The sequence below is a fragment of the Alosa pseudoharengus genome, unplaced genomic scaffold (genome assembly GCF_046254945.1).
Source record: "Alosa pseudoharengus isolate Yale_2024_CS ecotype anadromous, Long Island Sound unplaced genomic scaffold, YU_APseudo_1.1 YU_APseudo_1.1_scf_17, whole genome shotgun sequence".
In the NCBI taxonomy this organism is placed as follows: domain Eukaryota; kingdom Metazoa; phylum Chordata; class Actinopteri; order Clupeiformes; family Clupeidae; genus Alosa; species Alosa pseudoharengus.
In genome coordinates, this window is record NW_027468640.1 from 34,830,269 (window position 1) to 34,853,697 (window position 23,429).

At 41.7% G+C, this 23,429-nt stretch overlaps 1 protein-coding gene across 1 annotated transcript; it reads right to left on the reverse strand.

Annotated features, from left to right (window-relative positions):
- Positions 1–4,872: 4,872 nt before the first annotated feature.
- On the reverse strand, positions 4,873–23,123 carry LOC143127717 (fatty-acid amide hydrolase 2-A-like). The gene is made up of 11 exons (XM_076289379.1): positions 22,895–23,123; positions 22,113–22,195; positions 19,682–19,821; positions 11,261–11,470; positions 10,962–11,081; positions 10,369–10,504; positions 9,748–9,865; positions 8,881–9,000; positions 8,577–8,688; positions 5,140–5,328; positions 4,873–5,048 (listed from the first exon to the last, which is right to left on the reverse strand). Exons 1-11 carry the CDS (start codon positions 23,081–23,083, stop codon positions 4,873–4,875), a joined length of 1,593 nt encoding a protein of 530 aa, XP_076145494.1. The 5' UTR covers positions 23,084–23,123.
- Positions 23,124–23,429: the final 306 nt, after the last annotated feature.

Below are 23,429 nucleotides of genomic sequence, written 5' to 3' on the forward strand. Positions count from 1 at the left end.
GACCAGTGAAGTTGCTTCTTCTCCACCCTTCTCTTTTCACAAAACTCACCAGAGGGGGGGGGGGGGTGCATCTGTGTCCAGGGGTTCATAATCCATCCATGCCATGCCTATGTCCGTCAAAAGTTTGGAATAACCTCATTGACTGACCTAACTAACGACTTGTTTGTGATTTTTAATAATATTTTTTCATGTTAGGAAATGTATTGAGATTCTGTTTGGGGGTCCCTCAGACCCCACCACAGATTTGGTCCCCCCCAATGTTGACATCATGACTACGGCCTTGTATTATCGCAAGTCTTTCTAGTTGTGGCTCATGCAAATAGTGACCTCTCTCCAACACCAAACAGGAAGGGGCAAAGTAGGCGACAGCTGTAGCCTATATGATTATTTGTTATTCTTATAATATTTGTCATTTATTATACATATTTAGTCGGCTCTTCCACGTGACAGAACAACTCTATATCGGTTAGGCATGTCACGCATGAAACAATGCTGCATAAACACGAAAATACGACTTTGTGTTTAGTAGGCTATCATTTCAGTTCCTGTTTATCTATTGCACGATGGGTAATAATTTAAAGGAATCTAGTTGCAGTCTTGTAAATAGTGACCCTGCAAGATCCCTAGTCATTGCAAAATCATAGTATGTGACTTAAAACTCTACTACTTGTCTTTAGATGTGAGAGGGTCTGTAGTCTTTCACAAATATTTTCCAAATCTTTGCAAATCTTTCCAAAGTCTGTCAAGGAGGGCTTAAGAACAGTGCGCCAATTACTGTTAAACACCTGAAAAATATTAAGCTGCTGTTTTCTTTTCATGACGAGCACTACGCTTAAATGATTTATGACTGAATGGAACGTTGCAGTTTAAGCGCCAGAACTGCTTATCATGTCGTGACAAAGTTTACACCAATCATCATCTTCTAATGTATCCTTGAGATGTCATTCTCTTTGCCCTAAACATCATTTGTGCCCGAAGCATGTTTCAATTAAGACAGTACACAAGCTATTTTTATTGTTGTAATATTGTATGATTTCATGAATAAAGCGTTAAAAAATTGTACACACAGTGTGTACAGGATTACAGCTGGCGGCGCCACTGCACAGTCTATCTGAAGCATTCCTGATGGGTAGTAAACAGTCTACAGTGATTTTTATATGTATATATGGGCCTTTCTGCAACTACGGGCACTTTTGAATTCCGTAACTGAGGAAAATAAACCCTTATGAATTTTAATTTCAACCATGACAGCATGTCAAATAAACGTGTAAGTACTCAAATTTGGAAAAAGTCGTGAAGATTTTAGTTTTAAATGTTTTTTTTTTTATGATTTTCTTTTTCTTCTTCTCGAGGTATGTCCTTACCGCAACAGAGAAATTACAGTAAATATATGCATTTTCCTTTTTAAATGTTTACACAATTTCAGCACTTTTGTATTCACTGCAATCAACTCTTATATCTAATCATACTCAATGAATTTAAAAAACATGTTAAAATAGAACATTTCAGGATTTTCTGTGTACCAGGAGAAAAATCAGACAGTTCATATATATGTCAGTTGTACTCATACTCACAAAAAATAGAGTAATGACAAATTTATTTTTTATTATATTGCTCCAACATGTGCACTACATGTTCAATAACTTTTAAAAATATTTTCATGAATAAAAAAAAATATAATTATTATTATAATTGGCTAATGCATTGTTGCGGTAATGACATTGTGTAAGGCAACCAGAGTTAACAGCAAAATGAGGAATAGTGTCATGCCATATGAGGATGTATGAACTGAACACAACACAAGCAAACAGGGACACAGGGACAGGGTAAACATTAAACAGTAGTAAAAACAGGGTTAAAACCATTTCATTTAAATTTTCTGTGTAATTATGGGGTTGTTAACCAAGATAATCATTCTATCTCTAATGAAAACGAGCACAGAACTCCTTCCATACTGACTCAGAAACACTCATGTGCCTAGATGTGACAGGTTGTGGCTCTGATATAAGGCCAATAATGTTCTGGGGTTCGTACCAGATGATGTCATCCCGTGGCCTAGGCCAGTAAAATCTATTGATTCCGATCCTGGACATCGTTTTCACTAATGCACCACTTTCGCTATCAACATCCTGAACAATGCCAGGGTAAGGATCGCCATCATACACAACGGCACACCATTTACCCACCAGCTCCTTGTCAATCACAAACACAGGTTGTATTGCCTGTGCTTCTTTAACGACCTGGCATTTAGGATGCTTTTTGGTGACTTGGACCGCCTCCTCAGATGCAGGTGCCAAGATCACCTGTTGTGGTTTGAAGCAAGTGCATGGCTCTGGGTGGCTGCAAAAACAACTAAGCACTCTCCAAGTTATTTGGCCAGGTACAGTTGTGTGGATCTGAAAAGGTATAGGACAGACAGAACAGAGGCAGCATATGAAATAATTCTGTGTAAATATGTATGTGTGCATGTATGGAGTGACTGAATGATTGATAGACTGTCTAAAGGCCTACACATACCTGGTGGATTTTCATGGTGCCTTTCACTGTCAAAAGATCCTCTTTCAGTACTTTATCGACTTCTGAAATCTCCTGATCAGTAACATTGAAGAGTGTGACTGATGATTTCAGCTTCAAAAGCTCTTCATACATCTTGGGTCCAGTTTGAATGTCTAGCTATCCCTTTGGCAACAAGGGCATCTGCATTCCTTTTTACCGCGGCTCCAACACCATCTGCTGGCCCCTTCCCATGGCCTGCTTCAAGGAAATTCCAAGTGATCATCTTGAAACCCATCTTGAATGGCTCAGTGGACAACAGGAAGAAGTTCTTCTTAGACCTGTATTGGGTTGTTGGGCCATCACTTACCATATGGAGAACACTGGTAGCAGGGTACTTCTCTAGCAGATGGTGCAAAACTGGACGAAGATGGGCCCATATGGCTGATGGATCATGGCGGTAAGAGGCAGACAGAGTGCAGCATGCAAAGTGCTCTTCTTTTGTGTAGGCCACAGCTGTATGCAAGGTCACCTGCTGGTGGGAATCAACATAGTATGTTGCCTGTATTTCTTTACCATATTTGCAGGTGTAGTTCTCAGCAAAATCGACATGCAACAGCACTTCGTTGGCAGGTAAATTATCTTTTAGTCTCCTCAGGGTAGCATATTGATGCTTAATGTTGAATATATGCTGCCCCATCTTCGTGTCCAGTGACCTTGAGAAGTCATCAAGAAGTTGTTTTAGGGTTCCATAAATCTTCTCTTTTGTCGTCAAATGAACCATGAACTTCTTAGTGGTACCATCCCTTAGCGTCTTCTCTCTCCTCCACTTTGCTTTTCCACTGATGCCACCACACCTGGCTTTCTTCTTCAAAAGGATGGACTTAGAGAGGGCTCCACCTTGCTGGTCAAAAGTATGCCTTGTCTTCCAGAGCCTGTCTGCCATGAACTGGGCATTTTCGCATGTCTTACAAAGGCATGTGTCCCTGTCTCTTATTGTAGGTGGAACGATCCAGAAGGGCTTTCTCTTGCAAAACTCACTATAGGAGATGTTAATGTGTGGATATTCTGCCCTGAATTTTAAGTGTAGATTTTGGAGAGTATCACAGAGTAAGCGCTTTTGCATTTTTTGTTTTTTTCGTGTCAAAGTGTCTCGTTTTCCTGTGGTCGCCCTACTATTGTCGTCCCTTTCCAGGAACTGTGCCACAGCCATGTCATCAGAGGTGGTGAAGGCATTTGACTGTGTTCTCCGGTGGAAAATCAAGGAGCGAGGCCTGGTTTGGTTTGCTCTCCTCATTTTTAATGAGTATCCAAACTGTTGATGAGCATATTTTCCAAGCCTGTACTTTTTAATTATCTTTCCTGCAATCAGTTTTGACAAGATCTGTTTGTCTTTGGCGCTGGTAAGTGATTTGCTGCTGTCTTTCAGTAGCACCTTTCTAATATTACCACGGGATGTGTGACTCTGTCGGCTGGCTTTGCGGCGTGGTGAGTCAATTGGATTTAGATGCTTTTTAAGCCTGGAACATCTTTTCTTATATTTTTCCACTTTGGCCAATGCCTTCTTCAGTTTGATATTTGCATTAGTGAGCTCTCTGTATGTTTTTGTTTGTCTATTTTTCACTTTTCTGCGCCCTCTCTTCTGAACAGATTGTCCAACCACATTTGGTGAGGTAGGCCTACCATTAGGATCTTGGTGAGAATTCTCAGCCAAGATAGCCACGGCCAGCTCTGGGGAGTCAAGTGGTGTGTTTGTAGCTCAACTACTTTCTATTTTGCCCTCTGGTCTCTTTTACTTACTTTCAACTGTCTTCTTTTCAGATTCATAGGGAGTTATGATCTTTACCTTGATTTCTCCAAATTTTGGGACACAGATTGTGGAAAGTCAAACCATGTGCCCAATGTGGTCTCCTGAAGTCTTCTGTTTCCATGGAAACTAGATTTGTTTGGCTTGAGGAAATATGTTTTTCTATGGCATTTCATAAGTGTTGCGGTAAAGACTCAAAAGTTAGGGACAGGTGCATTTTAATTTTAAAATCCTATAAATAATGTTGAAAGGCAAAAAAGTGTGATTAAAAGAATATTTTTCTTAAATAGAATACATTTTTTAAATATTTTTTATTCATTGAATAAGCCCTTTTAAAATGTTTAATCTTGGATTTTATAGTCCAGGGACACACCCAAAAGGGGTGTTTTGACATATTAAATGACTTGGAAATGTTATTAAATCAAATTTTTTGGGGATTATTATTTTTTGCATAGTGTACCATACCAATCCACATACATTTCAAAAACATTTCAGTAAAAATTTTGAAATTTATGTTCATTTTCATCCTGGGGACTTAAAAATTCCCGTAGTTGCAGAATGGCCCATATCTGTCAGGATTCCCCTGGGTCCCTCCACCCCCCAAAAGCCTTCTCCAGGTACAAGGCGGTGGCCAATGTCAGGCGGTCCTGCAGTTTCCAGGAAATCACCTGCATGCCCAGCGGCAGCCCCTCTCGGCTCAGCCCAAGAGGACACTGGGTAATCGGCAAACCCAGGACGTTGAAAATGCCTGCAGCAGAGAGGTGGTGGATAAGGAGGAGGTGGATAAGGAGATATTGGACAACATACAATACAAGTATGGGACAAAGTGTCAGAATTACCAGTGTAGGAAAAGTTGAAGGGTCTGAAGAGTTGGTGGTGGTGTTTAGGGGCCAGGTGGGGATAAGGGGGGTATAGTAGCACCCCGTCAGAGCCCAGCAGCTCCTCCAGATGCCTCTCTAGCGCCTCCTTCTGCTGCAAAAAGAACTGCGACGGCTTGCCAAAGTGAGCCATCTCTGAGAGAGCCAGGCCTTGGACAAAGACACACATGCACACACACACACATGCATGCACGTTATTACACAATCAATGCTGTCTGCTTGTGTTGTGTCTGCAAGTGTTGATTAAAATAAATTCCTCTGCAATGTATGTGATAAAAAAAACTTCTTCCCGAAGCACTTTTGAATTTATTTCCTTTTTTTTAATTGATTGACAGCCCTATAATGAACTAGGGGTGGGCGATATGGACAAAAAATAATATCTCGATATTTTTTGTGATTTTGACGATAACGATAATTAGTCGATATCCTTTAAAACATTTTTTGTAAAAAGTCTGAGTCGCTTTACAGCTCATTATTTATAAGTAGCATCAATACAATAATAACCTAACCTGTGACTTTTTAACCAAATCAACCAATGCATCGTCACTCTGACACATTCCAATTCTGCCCCCACTTGAGTGTGTGGCAATGACATGAGAAAGTCTGAAGCTGAAGTTCCTTTCAAAAACCTTTACTTAGGATCAGTTGTTGGGAGTAATGCGTTACAAAGTAACGCGTTACTGTAATTCCACTACTTTTAGTGGTAACGAGCATGTAACTAAGTATTTTTGTAAATCAAGTAACGCAATTACAATTACTGAAATTTCAAAGAGTTTGTTACTTGCGTTACTCTGTTGATCTTGAATGAATGACTGAAGACAAGATGACAGATGCCCATTTGCTGCTTCTGATCTAACGTCTCCCGACCTTAGCTGTATTTCTATGTTTAGATTGCAGATGCATTCTTTACAGTTAATAGGAGCCTCCTCACATTCCTCCTTATTTCGGATTTATGCTAAACACACAAGAGTGCATTAGGCTACAATTTAAATGGGCATCTTTTCTCTTTCGTTTCCATCTTGTGAGCTCCACTACAGTAAAAGCGCATTGTTGTTTATTTTATCTCTGCTCGTTTTCGCCTATTGCGCAAAAGCATTGTTATATCAATTTCTCATTCTTACAACATAGCCACGCCACAACACCAATAGGCCTACATACAGTAGCCTATATATAGCCCTGGCACAAGCAAGAACACGTTTAACTCGAGAGGAAAACGCAGATTTCACTTACCAGATAAAGAAACGTCCAAATAGCCTAACGTAGATTTGCACAGTATTTTTACATCGGAATTGATGTCCATGGTGTTATGGATTCATTTGTCTGCGACGGAACATGCAACTTCTCTCTGGAACACCTTATCAGCTGAAAAGTAACCTTCTGCATTGTGCGTGACAACCCCAAACCTTCGGTTGCGCATTAGAACTTATTTCGGTAGGTCAGCACTTGTGCAGCGCAGGCTTTTCCCAAACTGGTGGTGCTTAAAATGCTATATAATACAACGGTGTTTAAAGCAGAGGCGGACAGAGTATACAGCTTCATTACTTGAGTAAAAGTACAGATACCCTTTGCTAAATTTTACTCAAGTACAAGTAAAAGTACAACAGTCAGATGTCTACTTAAGTAAAAGTACTGAAGTACTTGTTTTTTAAAGTACTTGAGTATCAAGAGTAGCCTACATTTTCTAAATATTGCATTACTACTGCCACAGTGCTTACATTTATGTACAGAATCGTCCTACATGGAGTTTGAAAATGTTTAATGTTAATACCTTGGAGAATGTAAAAGGAATTGAAAGTAACATCAAGTCATTTTCATCTTTTTACCATGTTGCCAGGGATGGGCAGTATTTCTAATACATGTATTTAAAATACGTATTTCAAATACAAAATACTATTTTGTAATTGAAACACTTGAAGCGAAAACTATCATTAACTTGTTCAGAAAATTGAAATAGTCTGGCGAGGTGGGGCCACAGGTTGGCACATTCCTGGGATGGACCTGCTGAGTCTTCATACATTGTTTCATCCATGGTTTTGTCTCTTATCTAAATCTGACCATGGAGTTGACTTTGGCGGAAAGCTGAAGGTGATTGCTGATACTAGGCTGTCCCAATCAGTGGCACCTGCACAATCCAATCACATTTGAGAGGAAAACAACAAATTGAGGGTTTCCGAGATTTTAGAAGTAGTAACGGGTACTCACGGTTATGGATAGAAATGTAGTGGAGTAAAGAGTACAATATTTGCCTCTCAAATGTACTTGAGTAAAGTCATGAGTACTCCCCAAAAATGATACTCGAGTAAAGTACAGATCCCTCAGAGTTGTACTCAAGTAAATGTACTCTATTACTGTCCGGCTCTGATGAGTATAACCTAAGGTTGTAGGTGTGTGTGAGCAGACAATAACTGCTTTGAAAATAGGCCATTTAACATTGTTTCACATTACATCCCATCATTCCATGCTTCCCATCATTCCACACTTCATTGGTAGACTTCCGAGGGCCCTGACATTTAAAACGAGACATTGAGAACTTTGAAAAAGCACTGGTAGTTTACTTACAAGACGATTTATACAGACAGTATCTTCACGAAGTTAAGCGTTTGCAGCCATCTTAAATTTAGTCACGATAAGTCGAGCGACGAGTAAGAATGAACAGGTATGATAAGGGATCAGATTCCAAAAATAATTCTGTGGAAATGCATGGATTACAGTTTCCTCCAGTAGCAGCAACTGGAGCACCACCATTGAAAAAGCTGTTGGTAGCATCGGCTAACTAGCGCCAGATTTTGGAGTGCAGGGGACAAGCCGAGATGGGCTATGAGACATACGTTCACACTCGGTATCATGTTTCAACACACTTTAGGTCAATATCACACCGGAATTCTCCTTTAAGAACCAAACCAGATTTTGTTCAAATCTACACACCTATGGCTACTGAAAAATGTAAGGTTCATTTAGCAAATGTTATTTTGAAGTGTTAAAAAACATTGTTGTTTAAGAATTTCTGAACAAAAGTGGTGATAATTGGGGGTGTTACGATATATTTGCCGCTACAATTACAGTGTTGTGTTGACCGTTTGCACAAACGAGGAACTAAGAACCTGCATTCCATGATTCACCGCTGAACTACGTTGTAGGCTACCGGAAATGCGATTGAACGAACGAACGATTCAGAACGAATCATCTTGGCGAACTGAACGACACAAACTGTGTCATGAGAACGAACAACAAAATCCACCTCTAGTGTATGTCGTGTGTGGATGGATCTACTGGATTGTACTTGGTGTGTGCGTGCATGTGCGTGTGTGTAGAATTAGATCGCCAAGATAGGGCCCATAATCTGTTACAGCTATAAGCTATACTTATGCTAGCAGCTATGCGTGACTGTGTGTCATTACCTATTGATGCCATAGTGTGAGAGGATCTTCCCAGCATCCACTTGACAAGCTCCCATGGAGGCCAAACAGTCGACCCCCCCTCACCCATCAGCTCTGCAAAGGGTTGTGGGGGCTGAAGAAAACACACTCAGTCAACGTCAAAAACACACTCGTTTTGGGCTGTAGCTGTTGAGGCCGGGCTGATTACTGTGATGTTAAAAAGCACATTATGCTGTTTGTATGAGTTCTTTGCAGTGCCTTCCAGTAGCCTGGAGTGGACTGTGTGATCCTAGCCAACTACTGATGGCCTTACACTCTCCCTCACCTTGCCATCTTTGTCAGGTAGGCCCATGAAGGTCTCCCAGATTTGGTAGCCATACTTCAGCTCTGGCAGACGCAACTCCTGAACTTTGACCCCAAGGTCTGCCTCTAGGCGCTCCACAACCTATAATAACACACACAAACACACACACACACTGGTTGGCAGGGTTTAAAGGATTAAAAAATGCAGTTGCTTTCCAAACAATTTTGCTGCAGTCTAGCCATCTACATTTCTGACATCCTTTTTGCCACAGAATAGTATAACTTACCCAAGTCATGTTTTTATTTATTTTCTTGTCTAACTCTGGTAGGAAATGTCCTCCATCACTCAGAATAACAGAATATAGCACAGAATAAACTGAAATAATACGTAAATAAATCTTTTTATCCCACTTTGTGACAGTAGACTGCTATGTGTCCACTAAGGGTAGCTAAGACAATGATGACGAGAAAGGAAAATTAACTCACAACAAAGGAATTGCATCATTAACGCAGCATTCGGGGGTATCGTGTGCCTTCTAACATATGTGGCCGCGCATCAATTATGCATGTCTTCAACGCGCGTAAATGTGCACAGAGGAGTATATACTCTTTTGAGTATGCCACTTCCTTAATGTGAACGAACTTCCCTCCATTGTCATTACAGTACAGAACTGAACTGTATTATTCATGTGGTCTTCAAGTGTTATTTTTAGTGTATAATTATTTGTTGACTGTGAGCCACTCTGAGGTAAGGATACACAAGGGTTTGTGAATGTAGTTACCGTAAGTGCATATGTATGTACAGTATGCATGTGTATGGTTGTGTGTGTGCGCGTGTGTGATTGTGGGAGTTTGTTTGTGTGAGTGTACATGTGTGTATGTCTTTGACCTGTCTCTGAGCTTGTATGAGCTGTTTGTCCACAGGAGAAGTGTATGGGGATCCACCATCATGAGGAACAGAAAAGAAACGCAGCTTCTTCAAGTCCACAGGTTCAGATAAGGAAAGCCTGAGAACACACAACGTACATGAAAATCGATCCCAATGCCCCAATTGAGTAATGGGGCCACTGTACTGCAAGAGATGCTGTCCTTCAGATGAGATATTAAAACGAGGTCCTGACTCACTGTGGCCATTAAAGATCCCATGGCACTTATCGCAAAGATTGGGGGTTCCCCGGTGTCATGGCTACTAAATTCCCCCTAATCATCCCCCCGTGTAACTGGCTCATTCATTCACTCCCTCACTCTCCACCTCAAGCTGGTGTGTGGTGAGCGTTCTGGTGCATAATGGCTGCCGTGCATCACCCGCTACATATTGGTGGTGGTTAGTGAGGTTCCCCCTTCACTGTGGAGCGCTTTGAGTATCTAGAAAAGCGCTATATAAATGCAATGTGTTGAACACACACACACACACAAACTAAGCATGTGTGGAGTTTGGGAGGTAAGAGGGTGAATAATGAAGTTCTGTTGAGTGTTCTGAATATTTGTGTATGTGTGTGTGTGTGTGTACTTGTGAGCATTGGGTCCTGCCATGATCTTCAGGATGGGCAGCAGGTCTTCAGCGTAGCGGCACATGGGTCCAGTGCTCAGGAAGTCCTCCTGCCGACCAGAGCAAGGGGGTAGTTGGCCCTCATTACTCACAACGTCTGTGTGGTGAAATGGAAATAAACACACAAACACACACACACTTGAATGTCAGCTTTTAGCGTTAATGGCTGGTCGACACAGCAGACACTCATCTGAGGACAGCAATGGATTGGGGATGTAGCACTGATGGAATTTGAATAGCAGGCAGCAGATCCAGTAAGTGTCCAATAGGCCAGAGTGAGGGATTATAATTTAATTGTGGCTGCTATAGGAAGCCAAAGGAGAGTTACTAGGAGTTACATGTGTCCTCTGATTAAAAGACCAGGCATGCTGCAGCATTCTGAATCAACTGTAATGGTCTCACTACAGGCCAGTTAACAATGAATTGCAATAGTCCAGTTTGGAAAGAATCATGCCCTGTACAAAACTTAGTCGTGCCTGTAATGTATGACTATTTGCACACAGCATAAGTACAGGTATATGTTATAGAACGATTAAGAACATATAAATACGCACGTGGGGTGCCCTTGTGGCCAAAGATGCCGTTGAAGTAGCAGGGCAGACGGATGCTGCCGCCGATGTCTGAGCCCACTCCAAACACAGAGGCCCCTCCGCCCATCAGACTACCCTCCCCTCCTGAGAGAGAGAGTGAAAAATCTCAGTATTACAAAAGTGTCATGTTAATAGGAGTGTACTATATATACCGTATATTGTCTATATTAGACCCTACAATATCTTAACTAGAGACGTAGGCTATTTCCTGAAGGAACTACCAGTGCTACATATTGTTTGTGTGTGTGTGTGCGCACACTCACCTGAGCTCCCTCCAGCTGTGCGGTCCAGGCTATAGGGGTTTCTGGTGAGTCCGTAAAGGCGGTTGTGGCTCTCACTCCACATACACAGCTCCGGGGTGTTGGTGACCCCCAGGGGAATGGCCCCTGCCCGCTTCAGGTAGCTCACAACTGGCGCATCCACACTGGCCAACACCTTTGCCCTGGAGACCAGGCCAGTGGAGTGTGGCATTCCTAAGAGAGGAGGGGTACCGTGGAGGTAAAGTGCACTGCAGGATACACAGTGACTAACATGTGCAAGGCCTTGAACCGGTTCACGGAACAAAAACAAAAACCAGAAACTTTTGATGTTTTGCTAAGAACAGAAACTTTAGTCATCTGCCATTGTTATTAAAGGGACACCAGGCAACGTTTCGTGTTAATTAACCATCTTCGTAAGTCGGTATATGGTTAAATGACTCATTACAGGGCGAATGAAGACTCTCTCGTCTGTCCCTACTGCCTGTAGGAAGAATATCCCGCTTGCAAGTTCGGTGTATCATACCCGCCGACCTTCAGTCTCACAAAGTCTCAGACATCGCGAGAAGCAGGATCAGTTTACATCCTGCATCCCCAGCACAGAGGCAGGCTAACGAAACGCTAGCGATTGTTGCAAATGTGTGTATAAATGGCAGAGCCGGCGAAGAAGCAGCAAAAACCCCTGACGGAAGATGCAAAGAAAAGGAAAAGAGCTTCAGACCGAGCGAGGGCTCGCACACATATCGCCACCTACAAACGCTAGGGGGAGCTTCGTAGAGAAAAAGCATCAGGCTTGCCTGGTGTCCCTTTAAATGTCCTTAAATTGCATAAACTGAGCTAATATTGAGAAAATATTATGAATATTGCTGCATGTTTGACTCAAGTGTAGTTGTTGTTGTGGCCCTGGCTCCAGTTATAATTTCCCAGCTGAATGGGGCCTTGACCACCTGATTCTTGACCTGGAATTTATCATGGGAACGCCTCTAATTACAGTAAACCCATGATTAAGATTCAACATCAAATAAAGACATTTACAAACATATTCAACGGTCTTTAAGTGTGTGTGTGTGTGTGTGTGTGTGTGTGTGTGTGTGTGTGTGTGTGTGCGTGCTTCTATGAAAGCATAAAACATAAAATAGAATTGAACAGAGGAGTAGTTACTTTCTGCTCTAAGTGCTGCTTGCCAAATTCAGGCAATAATAATAACGAAAATGTCACAAGTAGGGCTGGGATAAACGATCCTTTTTTAAACGATTAATCTAGCGATTATTTTTTCGATGCATCGATTAATCTATCGATTCATTTTTTCAGTCCGATTCAATTTCGATTCGATTATCGATTATCTCCTCATTAATTGGCTAATAGCAACTTATACATGTTTATTTACATATCTGAATGAATTAAACATGAATTCTTTAACATTGCAATATATGTTTATTGCTCTTACGATTCCAAAATAAAAGACTAGTGCAAAGTAATGCATTCTTAGTCAGAGGTAGCATTCAATAAAGTTCAGTAGTGTATAGGTCTAATTGAGTGCCTGTCACTTTAAGACGTCTTGCAATTAACATTAACACAGTTAAAAGGCTGCTGATGTGTTTATGCAATTCATAACGTAGTTAGTTCAAATAACGGTTCGTACTTCCTTGAGTCTTGGAAAACACCTTTCCATTTACATCGGGATTTTGCAAACATTCAAAATAAAATAAAATGAGCCCTGCATGAGTAACGAAATACAAGCAGCTGTAAGTAAGCATGCTAAACTTGACATCCAAAAAGTATTCTAACATTAGCTTTGAGATACTGCTTGATTGCATACTGTAACTTAACTTAGCTTAGTCTCCTCAATGTACTATGTTGTGATAAGACCTTAGCAGAGTTTACTTTAACTTTAATGCAGCAGTTTTGAACAAATTTGCGCTGCATGGTCACGATGCTAAGCGGATTTAATAGCAATTTAGCCCACTGTGTTCTATGCAGTGCTTCTATGTGGCAACAACAATCCTTCAACAATCGTGAATATCTTGTTAAATGCACATGCAGAGGAGGAGCAGCGGCTCGTTACGAGAGAGAGCGGGCGGGGCGAGGAAAGACTGTGTGAGTAAAAAGTGCAGCTCAATGAAGTTATTTTATCTTATCTTTAATTTAAATAGTACAACATCAATGTGTGCTGGCCGGTTTTGATAAAAATATTAAGCAGCACACGTTATGCTTGACGAATCGACGCGCATATTTTGCGTCGACGTCATCGATTGCGTCGACGCGTTGTCCCAGCCCTAGTCACAAGGAAGAGTCTTGGGCCTGTCTGTAATAGGAAAAACAGACAGAAGATGTGTGTTGTTATGGAGCAAACTGTGTCATGTAAGGGATAGGCTAATGTATGGAACGCCGGTCATTATCGGGAAAATAAGTCCGGACCCAGACGCGCCAGTGGACATGTCGTTTGTTATGGCAAGATCCCGAGTTACACCTTAACGTCAGCCCTCTGTCCCTCAGCTTGAGCTTTGTGCCGCTTTGTCTGGGGTGCAATTAGCAAAGCTCCTACAAACAGAACTGTCCCTCCCTGTTCACCAGACTGTTTTGTGGTCTGATTCCACTACTATTCTTACCTAGCCTCGTGAGACCATCCTGATCTCGCGAGCTTCAGGGTTTCACTCGCAGATCAGTCTGGATACTTTCCGTTAAAGAAAATTTGGAGCAGTTCACCAAACGAACGTCCAATCAGCGTTGGCTTTGAGGCGGGTTGAGGTGTGACGCAACGAACAACATGACGGCATCCACAGAGATGAGCATAGCTATCGCGCAAGTTTTATTCAAATTAGAAAGTATTCCTGGGTAAACTGTGAAGCTATGTGTCTCAGCCATGCAGCTGGGAGGAATGAACGACACAGACATCCTCCACGGCTGATTCCAGTTCATAATGGAGGAATATACTATCTTCAGAAGTGTAGGGCCTACCGTGAAAACTTGATGGGAATTGTCGTTGATTAGGTTCATAAATGGTAAGTTAAAACATCTTAACGTTTGTCACGTTACCTAACTTAATTGTATGTTAAACGGCATTAGAAGAATACTTTGTTCATCTAATTGGTTGATTTGGCCCGTCGATAACCAACAAAGGTGGTGATAGACAGATGGTTTATCCAATCAGCTAACCAGTATGTCCGCCCCTTCCCAAAAGTTCTTCAATGAAAAGTTCCCAGATGGATATGCGGAGCAAATCCATCTGGCGGAGTCAGGTTAATTCTTACCTGGCTCTGCTCCGAAAATTGCCAGTACAAGGTGTTTGTGGCAAACCAAGTAACAGAGATCCTGGAGAATAGTGATCCTAGTGACTGGAGATATGTCAATTCAGCAAGTAACCCAGCCGATGACATTACCCGAGGGATGACCTTAAACACGATAGCCAGTCCATGTCGGTGGAACCAAGGCCCCCCTTTTTTGCACTTGCCTCCTGACCAATGGCCAAAGTTTTCCTCCAATCCTTCACATGAGGCCTCCACTAAATAATTAGGTCTGTGTTCTGTGGCATCATTCAAGCTGATGCTGATGGCGTAACCCCAGATGACAGTCACCACCGCTCATGGCAGGAGTTAGTAGAAGGGACAGCCGTGGCCTACTGGTTAGTGCTTTGGACTTGTAACCGGAGGGTTGCCGGTTCGAACCCCGACCAGTAGGAATGGCTGAAGTGCCCTTGAGCAAGGCACCTAACCCCTCACTGCTCCCCAAGCGCCGCTGTTGTAGCAGGCAGCTCACTGCGCCGGGATTAGTGTGTGCTTCACCTCACTGTGTGTTCACTGTGTGCTGAGTGTGTTTCACTAATTCATGGATTGGGATAAATGCAGAGACCAAATTTCCCTCACGGGATCAAAAGAGTATATATACTTAAATACTAGTAGATTCTATCTTGCATGCCGTATTTCAGAACTCGACAGCCGATCCCCCTGAGCGCCCCAAGATCGAACTCCTCCTCCTGCAGAAAGCCCAACTTGACTCTTTTCCCGAGGAATACAGTTTATTGAAGGCTGGTAAAGCAATCCCACAGTCCAGCAGGCTCATCACTCTGGCCCCTGAATTTGACCCGATAGGGGAAGTAATCAGAGTAGGGGGAAGACTTAGTCAGAGTCAGGACCTGACTCTAACAGAAGCACATCCGATAGTGTTGGATCCAAAACACTACATCACAACCTTTCTCATTAACTCATTGAGTGCCAAAAACGTAATATTACGTTTTTCCTTCCCATGCGTTGAGTGCCAAAAACGTAATATTACGTTTTTAGCTTTTTTTAAATTACGAAACTAGACACTCTAACACACCTTATATGTGATTTTGGGAACTCTGTGATTAATGGAAATGAAATATATGACGATCGAAAACTCATTAAAACGCACAATCTGGATATTTTATCTGGACATTTTATCATAACTCGGTTGCCGCTTTGGGTCGAATCAATGACGCATGCACGTCAGGTCAAAACCAGGCCATTTTCGTGGGTCTATCACTAGGTGGCAGTCTCGCTGATCACTTCCCGGAAAGTTTACACAAGTAAGTAACAGGCAACACTTCATATTTCATGAAAGACGTTATATCTCCATTTCTAGAAAAAAACTGCGATTTTGATGAAAACTAGCCACTGTTTAGCTTGGGATTTCTCAGGAACAGAGGCGTGTAGAAATACACGGTTTGCACCCACCGAGAGCTTAAAGTCTCACCTTTTAAACGAGCCATTGTATGTGTTCATAGCTATAACACAGAATATGCTGTGGCTGTACAAAAATCATCAACAATGGTCTAGATTGCTGGCACTCTAGGACAAAGCTCCCGAAAACAGCTTGGCATTCAATGAGTTAAAGATTTTGACCAAAAACTTCTCCATCCTGGACCAGAGAGAGTGTTCGCCAGCCTTCGCCACCAATACTGGATTCTCTCTGGCTCATCGTATACGATGCTGCTTTGTAATATCATACAAATCATATCCCCTGAAATAAGCCCAGCATTATAAGTCATGGTGCGTGTCTTTAATGTCGTTCTCACTTCTCTATCCACCCATGGCTTCTGGTTAGGGAAGCTTCGGATCTTTACAGTTGGGATGATGGAATCAGTTAGCATATTGATGTAACTCAATGATACTTCCGTAAACTCATTGATGTCAGCAGAGTTCGTCTTGAACATCTCCCAGTCAACGTTGCTAAGGGCGTCCTGTAGCCTGGCTTCCGATTGGTCAGTCCAGTGTCCTTGGGAGTCATACTGTGACGGAAGAGGTGCTGAGAACAGTTCTGGTGGAGGTGGAAGAAATCCTGAACTCCAAGCCTCTCGGATATGCATCCTCAGAGTTGGCTGATGCTGACCCTGTCACTCCAAATCTACTCCTTATGGGGCGGCGGGAAGCAGCTTTGCCCCAGGTCATGTACACTGACTCTGAGTTACATCCAAACAGACGCTGGCATCATAGCCAGATTCTCGCGGACCAATTCTGGTCCAGCTTCATAAAGAATTACCTCCCTGCCCTCCAGACCCGACAGAAGTGGCAAAGGGACACACCTAACCTGACTCCCTCTGCAGTGGTGATAGTGGTGGATCGCCAGCTTCCCCGAGCATTTTGGCCAGTTGGAAAAATACATAACCCCAAACCCAGTAAAGATGGCCGTGTCCGGACTGATTAAGTTCTGATTAAGGGAAAGACCTACATAAGACCAGTTAGCGCACTGATTCCTTTGCCATATATAGATGATAATATTCCTTTCTCTGAATAGATTTTTTTTGTCATTGAATATGCTGATCATATTTGAGGGGCGGCTGAAAAGAATCTCTTGCTCAAACGAGCATCTCCACCTCCGCAATCCCCGTCTGCGCTCTCGGCCTTCTATTTAAATGGCACCTCTTGCGCAGGTGCGGGTTTGTTTTTAATGGCTAAGGCAGCAATCCTTTGTTGAAGAAACTAGCAAATTCTGGATTCCTGAGGAATACTTTTGTTATTGCATGTGCGTCTGTGAAATACAAACCACATCTGCAATCATCTCCGTTTGTACAACCTGTTCAACTTGTCATTGTCCATCAAAATCTTCAGTAAACCACAATAACTCTACTCCTGTCTGGAGCTCGTGTACAGCAGTTTTTACACACGCTGAACTTGAATCAAACATTCTTTAGTACAGCGTTTCTTAACTGGTGGGTCGGGACCCAAAAGTGGGTCCCGGAACCATTCTGGTTGAGTCGCGGAGCTTGTGTTAAAAAAGAAGAAATCGCTCATTTAAAATGCTACATTATCAGATCTAATATTGGACCTTTATTTTGATAGACTTTATTTGTATAATGTATCTTTGTATCCATGACCTTTGACAAACAAGAGATTAATTTATTGGATCTTCTAATTGTGTGAATGGCTGTCTACACACCAATCTATACAGGAAAAGTACCGACCACAATAGCCTTCTACAAGCAAACAGTTGCCACCCTTTGAAGAATAGCTTGCCATACAGTCAGTTCTGCCGGGCAAAACGTATATGTGATACATCTGATGATTTTGAGAGAAATATGCAAATTATGACCAAGAAATTCAAAGAGAGAGGCTACAAAGATGCACAAATTAAAAATGCTTCCTCAAAACTCGAAAGAAAAAATAGAACTGAGCTGTTAAAAAACAGAAATCGACAAAAGGGAAGGACGTGCGCCGGCACTGATTAGGCTACTCAGTATTCAAAATGCACAGAGGAAATTAAACCTGTTCTACGGAAGTATTGCCAGATCATCCAAACTGACCAACAACTAAGTGGTATATTCACAGACCCCCCCACAGGTAGTCTATTCAAGAACAAAAAATCTGAAGGACGAGGTCCATTCAGATCTAATCCCAACCAAAGACGTTCAAACAGGCCGACTGGCTCCAATACGGCCGGGGAACTATTCATGCGCACAATGTAACAGCACTTATAAATGCCATGACTTCAAACATCCCAGGTCAGGGAAAAAGATCCCAATAAAAGACATCATAACGTGTTCAACCACTGGAGTGATTTACCTAATCACATGTCCATGTGGGAAAGTTTATATTGGGAAAACGACACACCAGCTCAAGCAATGCATAGCGGAGCATAGGAGCACAATTAGATGCAGAAACGATACATACCCTTTAGCATGTCACTTTATTGAAATGGAACATACTGTTGCCTCATTACACTATATTGGTATGAAAAAGTGACCCTGATGAAAGCGCAAGCCAAAATGTTGGTCTAATAAACAATTGCATATTGAAGTTCTGAGTGTGCCACAACACTTCTTATTTTAAGTCTTTATCTACTGCCGTGAGCACCTCACAAGGTGTGCGTTTACCATCATCAAACAAAAGACTTTATTTGTATGTCAGTCACTGTCATGGACATACAGAATATACACAATGTTTATGTTAAAGGAGAATTCCGGTGTGATATTGACCTAAAGTGTATTGAAACATGATACCGAGTGTGAACGTATGTCTCATAGCCCATCTCGGCTTGTCCCCTGCACTCCAAAATCTGGCGCTAGTTAGCCGATGCTACTAAAATAATTCAGTGGAAATGCATGGATTCCAGTTTCTTCCAGTAGCAGCAACTGGAATCCATGCATTTCCACTGAATTATTTTTGGAATCTGATCCCTTATCATACCTGTTCATTCTTACTCGTAGCTCGACTTATCGTGACTAAATTCAAGATGGCTGCAAATGCTAAACTTCGTGAAGATACTGTCTGTATAAATCGTCTTGTAAGTAAACTACCAGTGCTTTTTCAAAGTTCTCAATGTCTCGTTTTAAATGTCAGGGCCCTCGGAAGTCTACCAATTAAGTGTGGAGATACATTGAGCCTCGTAAATGGTGTAAAACAGTTATTTATTTGCATGGCTAGCCCGATGCAGAAGCACCACAATTGAAAAAGCTGTTGGTAGCATCGGCTAACTAGCGCCAGATTTTGGAGTGCAGGGGACAAGCCGAGATGGGCTATGAGACATACGTTCACACTCGGTATCATGTTTCAATACACTTTAGGTCAATATCACACCGGAATTCTCCTTTAAACTTAGTTAGATATAATTTTAGCAGTAAACACAAGCTACAACCCTGAATATCTGAAGTAGGATATGGATTCGCTAAAATTGAGGACAAAATGGGACAAAAAACCCCAGTGTGTGGTGTGCAGTGCATTGCTGGCACATGAGAGCATGAAACCATCAAAACTAAAATGTCGTATGGAAATCAAGCACCCCTGTCAAAAACAAACCTGGCTTGCAAACCTAAAGGTGAAAATAAGTAAGGGATAATGTATGGAACGTGTGTGTGTGTGTGAGAGAGAGTGAGTGATTATAAAACATTTAAGTGTGTATCTGTGTGTGTGAATGTATGCTAGTGTGTTTGTATGTGAGTGAGTGAGTGTGTGTGTGTGAGTGTGTGTGTACCCTGCACGGCGAAAGACTCCTTCACGGAGAGTGGGACCCCGAGCAGAGGGAGTCGTTCAGCCAGGGCCTCCTCTCCTCCTTCAGTCTCTTCCTCTATCAGTCTGTCTACCTGAGCAGCCTCCTGCAGAGCAGCAGAGAACCTGGGAGGGAGAGAGAGAGAGAGAGAGAAAGAGGGAGAGAGTCTGCCTATCTGTGTCTCTGGTTAAAAATCCAGTCACATATAAAAATTAGCCATACAGTGGTGGTACAAATCCAGTCACATGTAAAAATTTGTCGTATAGTGGTGCCCATTGATAGTCCATTAATATTTGCACTAGCAGGGTCAGCGGTACAGTATAGCTGGCTCGTGTGGACTGTTTCAGGAGTTGAGGGAGCTAGTGGATGATTGACAACATATGTTTTGATGGGCTTTGTGTAGCTGTGCCCATATTTTTATTCTTATATCTAAACACATTTGGTCTGTTTAATATGTATATGGAGAGAGGAGTTGAAAGGGGCTAGTGGAGGACTCACCACATTTGTTTTGATGTGCTTAGTGTAGACAAATAAAGCTACAGTAGCTGTAATCCATGTTCCTTTGGGTCATCTTTATGTAAAGGAACACACCAATATTTTGGGAAATTAGCTTATTCACCGTCTCCCCCAGAGTGAGATAAGAGGACACATACAGTACCCTTCTCATCTCAGTGCGTGTAGTAACTTAGCCTGAAGCACCCACCGTTAACATAGCTTAGCATAGCTCATTGATGTGGGCAGTTCCATCTAGCCTATCCCCAAAAGTGACAAAAGCACTTAAACATTGTTCTATTTACATGTTGTGACTAGTATAATTACAATGTGTACAAATTTCAGTGTAAAATGCAACACAGCGATTTTCTAAGCATACAAGCTTGGAACTACATTCTCTTTCAGGCAAAACACTGCTACAGCAGCTTTTCAGGTGCTGTGTGCAAATCACTCTACCAAAGTAGCAGTGGTTTTCCTGAATGAGAACATAGTTCCAAGTTTGCGTATGCTCACAAAATTGCTTATTTGTAGCCTATATGTTGTAACTATATAAGTCACAACATGTAAATGGGAAAGTTCAACAAGTAAATGTTGGAGTTCTTTTATCACTTTTGGGTGCTATAGGCTAGTTGGAACTGCCACAGAAATGAGAAGGGTATGTATCATCTTATTTAACTCTGGCAGAGACAGTGAATAAACTAATTTACAAAAATGTTGGTGTGTTCTCAATGCAAAGAGAATCTACCCCAGGAACATTTTTGTGTTTAAATTTTGTAAAGTACCAATATTGTACCAAGTCCCATTCACAGAATAAATCCATGTAGTTACAGGTGTTTTGGGAACACCAAAATAAACATTTACAATAAAAAATAGATTTTAGCGCCCCCTCAGGTGAAACACAACATAGCATTTTGCACAACATAGCATTTTCCTCTTTATACATTTTGGAAAAGAGGTCTTAAGGTTCCAAATATAAATATATACAGTTAGGAACAAAATGATTAATATCCCTGGCAAATATTGATTTAATGTTGATTGTTCTGTTGTGACTAAAAATGACACTGCCACATGCCAAAAGGTTGTAAGACAATGTAGGAGAAACATGGAATCAAAAAAAGAATCATTTTCATCTTTTTTAACATGTTTATGAAAAATGGCATGTCCAATATTATTCATACATTTTTAAAATAAATAATCAATGGATACATCTACATTTGCATTCACAGCTCTCAAAACGGTTCTTATAATACCTACCAAGCCTCTCCACATCTCCACAATGATTCTAAGACGCACCTTTTTAGCAGCAATCTGGTTTTAAGGCAGGAATGATTATTTGCATATATCACTCTGGCCTTGTGCTCACTCTTTTGACGGATTGAGGTCTGGACTCGGGCTGGGCCACTCTAAAATGTTGATATTGTTCTCTGTTAACCATTTCTTGCCTTGTTTGGCTGTATGTTTTGGGTCATTGTGTGATTTAATGGTCCAATGCCACCTATTGGGGTAGGTCTCTCGGCAGACTGCCTGCTCTTTTCCTCCAAAAATCATAATATAGCCACTTGTTTTAGTGTTACTGTTTACAGAAAACTGAGTCCTCAAAGTGCACCAGAAAGACATCCAAGTCCTCTTTCATTTGAATAATGTACAATGTGAAAAATGAACTTTTTTTGTTTTGGTCAACTTTTTAGTCCACTGAGTTCGGTTCTTTTAAAAATGTCTATAGCCTATGTGAAAACACCCTAGACTCATTTGGTTGAATTGAAAAAGAGAGAGAGATGCTTTAATGACAGTTCCTGGAATTGGGTAACAGCTGATAGAGTTGGCTACCTGGACTGTGGATGTTAAGCGATGTTGTGATAAACTTGTTCCACTACCATATATGCTGCAACACACACACACACACACACAAAAGAATGGGCCTGACCTGTCCTTGACCAAGGCATTGAGTAGAGGGTTAACCTCCTGAATTCGGTCTATGTAGGCCTGGACCACTTCAACACTTGACACCTGCACACAATATAAATAACACAATCTGTCAAGATACCATTATCTAATACACACATAGCACACACACACACTACTGCTGCCAACACATAGGGCTGGGTGATAGGGCTGAAAACTGGATCACGATAAAAGTGTTTCATATCAGTCGATATCGATAATTATTGATTTTTTTTTTAGTTTAAATGCGCTTATTTTAAAATGAACCATCCTCTGATTTCAATCACCTCACTTATCAATCAAGGCAGAGGGAAAAGAAATGTCGACGCAACCATGAAAAACATTCAAATAAATAAATGTAGGTCTAATCTGAATGAAAAGCAGCACTGGTTGAAGCCTGAAAATATTGTAAACAAAGTAGCTTAATTGGCTAGCCTGGTTGGTTGGTTGGACTGTTCAGTTTCCCCACGTGTTTAAGTTTCAAACGAATAAGCTACTTTTTTCCTTAGGACAGGCGCGTTTGAGTCTTGGAAAATACTTTTCCATTTACATCGGGATTGAGCTGATAATAATTTAGCAGTCAACTTGAGTTCAAAGTGAAAATAGGTAACTGATTAAGACACTCAGATACCAGGCTATCATAACAGACACACACTCATGTTAAGGAAGGTCGCAGCCATAGTTAAGACTACAAATCTTAAACCTTGGTTAAATAGTCACTGAGCTCCCTCTCTTTCCATGAGATTTTTTTTTTGAACTGCAAACCTCTCTTTGGCGAATTTTCTTTGCAAGTTGCGTCGCAGACAGCTTCAGCAGCGGGTTGGTGACTGGAGGAACTTTGGTAGATAATCCAGCGGTCGGTCTTGGACTCAACAACCAGAATAAAGCATACAACACTGCCATGACCGCGCTCATAAACCATACTTGCAATCGCTCGAGGAGGGAGAGGGCCATGATGGCGATTTGTAAACTTCGCTCTGACGCGTGAAGTCAGCAAAAGCTCCACACCTGCACCTGCACCCGGACCTTCTCTTGCTCAGGTTAAACTGTCTAGTAGGCCTACTGTCCCTGCCACTGATCCTGCGCCGTGACGTAGGCTATAATGCCCCAGATAACAAGAGGCTGGCGGACCACTGTCGGTCCAATGGGGGCATATCTGGCGATTCGCTGGCATTTTGCTCATCTGTTCTCTGGCGGGTCGCAGGTCTAAAATCTTGTTCATTTGTTCAGTTATACTCCATATATCACTTTATTAACTTTTCTTAATATTCATGACAAGTTCAATTTAAAGATGGTCCAA